Here is a 6610-nt window from a genome sequence, read left to right on the forward strand (position 1 = left end):
TGTTGAACCTTTACTTTCACTTATTTATTTTATTAAATTTTCTATTTTTATTCTGTTTCTATTTAATTTATTAAATCATTAAATACTAATATTTCCTCATTTCTTAAAAGTAAGAACTATTTTCATATTAATCTGTCCCTTAAAATTATGCATTTTGTATTTTAGGAAATTTATTTCTCCTGAGATTTATTCTCCACTAACAATACTTGAATCACTTTTTCTTTGTATCTCCCCTACTTTATTAGTACTTTATTAGTTGTACATTAAAACACACACCTATTTAAAAGTTAATATTTCTAAGAGCCGTAGGGAGTACTTACTAAAATTATGTGACAAAAACAAATCCTTCTATTATCACATGATATGATAGACTATTAAATTTCAAGATCTGCTCGGCCAACAAATTGTTATAGTTACCAAAATTGAAGTAAACTTACATTATGAGCATCTTCTTTGTTTTATTGGTTCATTACTAAATAATGATGGTATCATCTTAACACAATGGCGGATCCAGAAAATGAAATTCGTGGGATCGGATGTAGTAAAGAATATTTTTAATATTTCTCAACTCTGATGACATCCTTTTCGTTGCTTTCTCATTTGTTGTCGTTTTCATAAATCATACTAAAATAATCAGATCCGCAAATATTATCAGTGTCTAAACATTTCTTTTCATGCCTAATACTTCGTCTTGATACATGGATTAGAAATAGCAACTCGCCTTAAATAACATTATGTCCTTCGTTGTTAATGCAAAATTATAAACTCGATAAGAAATTTTTTGAATAAAGAGTACTAAGACGGACAAATCTATCGAAATTTAAAATTGATATTTGAGATTTGTTTAAATTAACAAAAATAATATGTTGTCTTTTATAACTAATTAAAATTTTATGGAATTATCAAACACAAACCTTTTAATATTATGAAATCATGTATTTTTTTTATTTTAATAAATAAGATAAATATGTATAAATAATTATCAATCCATTATATGAAAAAATAATACTCCCTTCATTTCATAGTATTGGAGGCAAAACTTTTCAGCAGGGAGATTAAGAAAAATTGTGTTAGGTGAGTTAAGTAAAGAAATAATAAAATGGAAAATGAAAAAGGTAGAGAGATGAAGAGAGAAAAAAGTAAGAAAGAGTAAAGTATATGTGAAAAAATGCGTTGATTTTTACTAAAAAGAAAAATGACTATATTACTATGGAACGTACCAAAATGACGATAACTCTATTACTATGGAATGGACGGAGTAGTAATTAAATTTCTAGGTATGAATTTGATTCTAGAGGCCATCTCATTAATTCGTTACTTATAAAAAAGTTAATTTGAGTGAATTATAAATATTAGTAAAACTAGTATTTTGGTAATTTTGAATATTATAATATGCATTTATCAAAAGAGATAAAAGTCCTCATTCGTAACAAACAAAAAGCTGGGCCCCACAATGATTATTGTACATTTCATTGTCTTCTTCCCCCTTCTCAATCTCTGCAACTCAATTTTTTCAATTCCTCTTCTCAAATATTCAAATTACTCCTCTCTGTCTATGAATTTCTTGTCTCACACACACGACACAAAGATTCGTGACTGCTCTGTTTCCCGCTCCAGCGCACCATGGGGTCGGCGGCAACTTCAAAGACCGGATCTAATGGAGCTCCCCCTGTCTTAGTTGGCCGGCGGTGGGGTCGGCCGACCCCGCCCGACCCCACCTGGATCCGCCGCTGTCTTAACATATACTTTAGCAATTAGCATCGTTCTTTGGCAAAGAATAAATGGAATGGCGCTATTACTATAATTATGAAAATTAGCCACATTCGAAGGAGTTGTTGAACTTCCACTTTGCAACCCACGCCAGTTATACTTATATCTATAAATCCACTTAGCGCACGTTGATTCGTCGAGTTACAATAAATAATTTCTACTCCGTCCGTCTCTTTAAAATTTGGCGCCATTTGACACGGCACGAATTTTAAGAAATGTAATAGAAGGTGAGTTGGAAAAGCTAGTGGCATGTGGGTCCTACTTTTATATATTAAGTTTAAAATAAAATATGAGTGAGAATGAGTTAGGAGAATATTGGTCTACTACCAAAAATAGTAAAACTAAAAGTGACAAATTTTTAGGGACAGACAAAAAAGAAAATAAGTGATAAATTGTCAGAGACGGAGGGAGTAACAAATTCGAATTGACCAGAATCAAGAACTTATAAAAGCCGTAATTAATAAACAAGCAAACAATGAATTGCGTTATTACAACATAATACACCACTAACAAAATATCACAAAAACCTAAATAAACTCAATCAATCCCTAACTACTACAGTAATTTACATAAACAATGTAACGCTCACACAATATCAGAAATGAAGGGACGTGTATCCGATGGAGAAGAGATCTCACTTTTACCACTAGCCCACGTGTAATCTATGTCTGTAATCATCATTGGCTTCACTTCACATCCACTAGTTTCTATACCTTCTTCATCCCTTGCATTTGAAGGCATTTGCGATATTCTAATGCTTTCCAACTCCGTTGCTACTTCTCTCATACTTGGCCTCATTTTCCCCTTGTGATTCAAGCACCTTTCCGCAAGCCTTGCAACACTACCAACCTCTTCCCTCCCACCTTCCTCCGACACCCGGGCGTCGAGAATACTCTCGAGATCGCCAGCTTCCAACGAAGCCAGGAAACGCGCCGCTAGGTTCCTGTCTCCTTCTGTCGTATCTGACGATATCGGCCTTCGTCCTGTCAGAAGCTCGGCAAGCACTACTCCAAAGCTGTACACATCGCTCTTGTCTGTGAACTGACTAGTCTGGAAATACTCTGGATCTAGATACCCGAATGTCCCTTTCACCAACGTGGTCAGGTGAGTCTGATCCACTGCGACAACCTTGGAAGTCCCGAAGTCTGACACTTTGACCACATATTTTTCATCTAGAAGGATATTACTGGACTTGACGTCTCTGTGAAAGATAGGTACTGAAGATGCTGAATGCAAGTACGCCAGTGCCCCTGCTATATCTGCTGCCATTTTCAGACGCATGTCCCAAGAAAGGGAAATTTCAGTGTTGCGGTCATGGATGAGATCGAAAAGAGTCCCGTGAGAGACGAACTCGTATACGAGGAGAGGAACCTCGGTGGCCAAACAACATCCCAACAATTTAACGACGTTTCTGTGGTTTATCTGCGATAGTATCACGACTTCATTGATCAACTGCTCTAGTTGATCCTCGTCTACCAACTTCAGTTTCTTGATAGCGACGATCTTACCGTCGGATAACATTCCTTTGTACACCGTGCCTTGTCCTCCTTGTCCGAGAATTCGGCTCGCGTTGAAGTTATCGGTGGCTTTCTCCAACTCTTTTGCGGGGAAAAGTTTGGTTCTTTCGAGTGTGCCTTCGTTTGTTTGATGTTGTAAAAGAAGATGTTCGAAGAATTTCTCTTTCTCTATTCTCTTGTTTCTTTTCTGCTTTGCCTTATATACATAAAAGCATATTGCTAGTAGCATTATTAATCCCACTCCAGCACCAACTCCTGCAAAACAAATGTAACAACAAAAAAATAAAAGAAATGAGAAAATAAAAAATATCATGTTTTTTATAGACAAGTGAATATAAATTTTAAAAGCCGCGTCATTGTTGACCCAAACCTGAGACCTTTTTGGTCATGATTAATTACTCTACCATTAGACCAACTCACACACACTCGTATATTATGTTAGTAAGCGGGGATATGTTACCTATGGAGACATTGATAATTGTAGATGGCGGCAACTTAGTGCAACCACTTCCGTCTTTCATACCGTCGCCACCATATCTCTTACGACATTTGCAGATAAAACTCCCGGGAGTATTCATGCAATCCGCGTTGGGGTCGCATGGACTATCCGCGCATTCATCCGCATCTGCTCGTAACCAAAACAAGAAAAATCAAAATTATTTTGTTTTTAGCATAAAATAACAATTACTCCCTCTGTCCGCGAATAGGAGTCCCGTTTTTCCATTTTAGTCCGTCCGCGAATAGGAGTCCCGGTTATGCCATAAATGGTAATAGGGTCACACCTTCCACTAACTCATTACACTCACATTTCATTTAAAACTAATATAAACAAGTGGGACCCATATTCCACTAACTTTTTTCCACCCACTTTTCTTAACATTTCTTAAAACCCGTGCCGCCCATGAATGGGACTCCTAATGGCGGACGGAGGGAGTATCTTATATACTACAATAATTAAAATTATGCTCAAATTACCTTGGCACCCCGGGTCGAGGTATGGATTGCCTTGGTATCCTTTGGAGCAGTTGCAGAGATACCCTGCAATGTTGGTATCGAAATTAACACATTCACTGTTGCCTTTACATGCATATGTTGTTAGATTTCTTCGTGCTTCGTTGCAATTCTGCTGCCCTATCTTCCAGTCTAGGACCACCGGCGGAGTGTTTTTGGCTGACCAATTGTCACTCAAGAATATTGTGTCATTGTTTAAGTCGTTCAGGCGGTATGAAAAATTGGAGGTGACCATCTCCCCGACAAAGGCGTAGCTAGTAGAGAATAACTTCTTGTTTCTCCAATTTCTATGTACGTCTGTTAAATTTACATATAAGTTTGTGGTGCCTGGAATAATGTGAGATCCACTATTAAATAATGTAAAAGAAAATAGGAAAATTAATAAAAGATGGATCGAAATGGAATACTAGAACACATAAATGGGGGGGGGGGGGGGAGGGAGTTTTTACTTAGGACAAAACAATTGAATTATAATTTGCAGTCTAGGGAAAAAGAGACAGGAAAAAGAGCATCAAACATCATCGTACGTTGTTTATTTTTTAAAATCCATTTGTGATAATTAACTAAGCAAAGATTATCCGAATTGATGACATTAGAGTGTGAAATAGGCTAAAAGGTCTTGATTCTGATCATTAGACTAATACTGAAAAAAATTGGTCTAATTTCTTATTCTTAATATACCATACTAAGACAAGAATGTGAAAATTGGTCAACTTTGGATGGTTAAATGATCATTATTTTTATTATAGTTAGATTATTAATCGATAGATTTCAGATTTAAAAAAAGTGTTTTACTTTCGTATATCACTCCAACACGGTAAGTCTGGAGAAAATATCACTATAACGTGCTCAAAAAAATTCAAAATAAGTTGACCACCAAAGCTAGAAGAATCAAATTTCCTTCATCCCAAACTACTTAGGTAGTGTATTTCTTTGAGAACATAATTTAAGAAACTGGTATTTAAAGATCAATTGAAAAGAGAATAAAGTGTGTGATGAAAACAGAGTAGAATAGAAGATAGACTATAGTTTTTTCGTAAAAAAAAATAAATGGAATAAGTAGTTTGGAACGATCCGAAATGAAATACGTGCAAGTACCTTTAGGAATTGGGGTGCGGCAACAGCCGGTGCCAAGCCCAAACCCGTTGCTATCATTCGGGCACGACGCGACGCCACTGGAGTCACCAGCGCTCTGACAATACGAGACGCATCCGCCGCTGAAGCTCCGGTTGGCCAGCCCCGTCACCGCCGCCATGTCGTCACAGCCGATGGCCGTGAGCCAGTTCTGATCCGAGAACGTATATCGAGTCGCCGACAAGCTATAGACAACGCTCAAGATCCTCACACTCTGGCCGTACGTAGAGAGCGCCAAATTCGGCATATTGACCCGAACGTTGTTCGGGTTTATTCCCATGATCTCCCCGCCAAGGATGGAGAGGAACGCCCTTGGCGGGTCAAAGGAAGTGTTGCAGTTGATCTCGAAGGATCGTTCCATGGAGCAACCCGGCCCCACCCCGAACGGGTACGGGATCGGCTGGGTCCCGCACCGCTCTGGGCATCCGGGCTTCGCAATTGATGTAGATTGCGCTGAGACAGAGTGAAGCCAGATTGTGACATAGAGGAGACAGATTTGCATAAGCATGTTTCTTTGCTTTGAATTTATTTGAATAAGGAGTGCTTAAATTCAAATATATTTTGGTATTTATAGCAAATGCCGGCCGGTTTTTTTTTTTTTTTGGTATATTCTAAGTGGATTAGACCTTGACCAATGACCACGTCTAGTTTTTTCAATAGTTTAAGATTAAAAGGAACATTTGTCTTAGTCCACGACCAACTTTATCTACTTAATTGGAAATACTATACAATATCGTTGATCTAATAAGACTTGGTATGCATTTGTTGCAAAAGAGCTAGCACTGGCCTGACAAGACAAATGTAGAGCCTGAACTGGTTCAAATTGATACTAACTTTGAAAAACTGAAGATGTGAACTTATATTATTAACTTAAACATTGTAAATATGAAGTCAAATTTTGCGATTTGAGGATCGTGTTTAATGGATATTTATATCATAAACAAACAATGAGAGAAGGGACATCTGTGCGAGACCATGTCCTGAGATGATGTTCTATGTGAATCACATTGAGAACATAAGTGGAAGAGTGGATCTAGAATCCCAAGTCAGCATCATCCTTCAAAGCTTGTCTGCGTGCTATCAACAATTCAATGACAAAGGAATTACACCTTGGCATAAGTATTGATATATGGAGCTGCAATATGAGTCCAAAGCTTTTTCTTCGTGGTTTAAGCCCA

At 37.4% G+C, this 6610-nt stretch overlaps 1 protein-coding gene across 1 annotated transcript; it reads right to left on the reverse strand.

The window, feature by feature from the left end:
• Positions 1 to 2233: 2233 nt before the first annotated feature.
• Positions 2234 to 5940, reverse strand: LOC125208046 (wall-associated receptor kinase 5-like). The gene is made up of 4 exons (XM_048107592.2): positions 5397 to 5940; positions 4263 to 4625; positions 3748 to 3912; positions 2234 to 3542 (listed from the first exon to the last, which is right to left on the reverse strand). The coding sequence occupies exons 1-4, from the start codon at positions 5938 to 5940 to the stop codon at positions 2356 to 2358; spliced, it is 2259 nt and encodes a 752-aa protein (XP_047963549.2). The 3' UTR covers positions 2234 to 2355.
• Between the last annotated feature and the right edge of the window lie 670 nt (positions 5941 to 6610).

Source organism: Salvia hispanica, chromosome 6 (assembly GCF_029641045.1).
Source record: "Salvia hispanica isolate PSC_SH4W2 chromosome 6, Shi_PSC_v1, whole genome shotgun sequence".
In the NCBI taxonomy this organism is placed as follows: Eukaryota; Viridiplantae; Streptophyta; class Magnoliopsida; order Lamiales; family Lamiaceae; genus Salvia; species Salvia hispanica.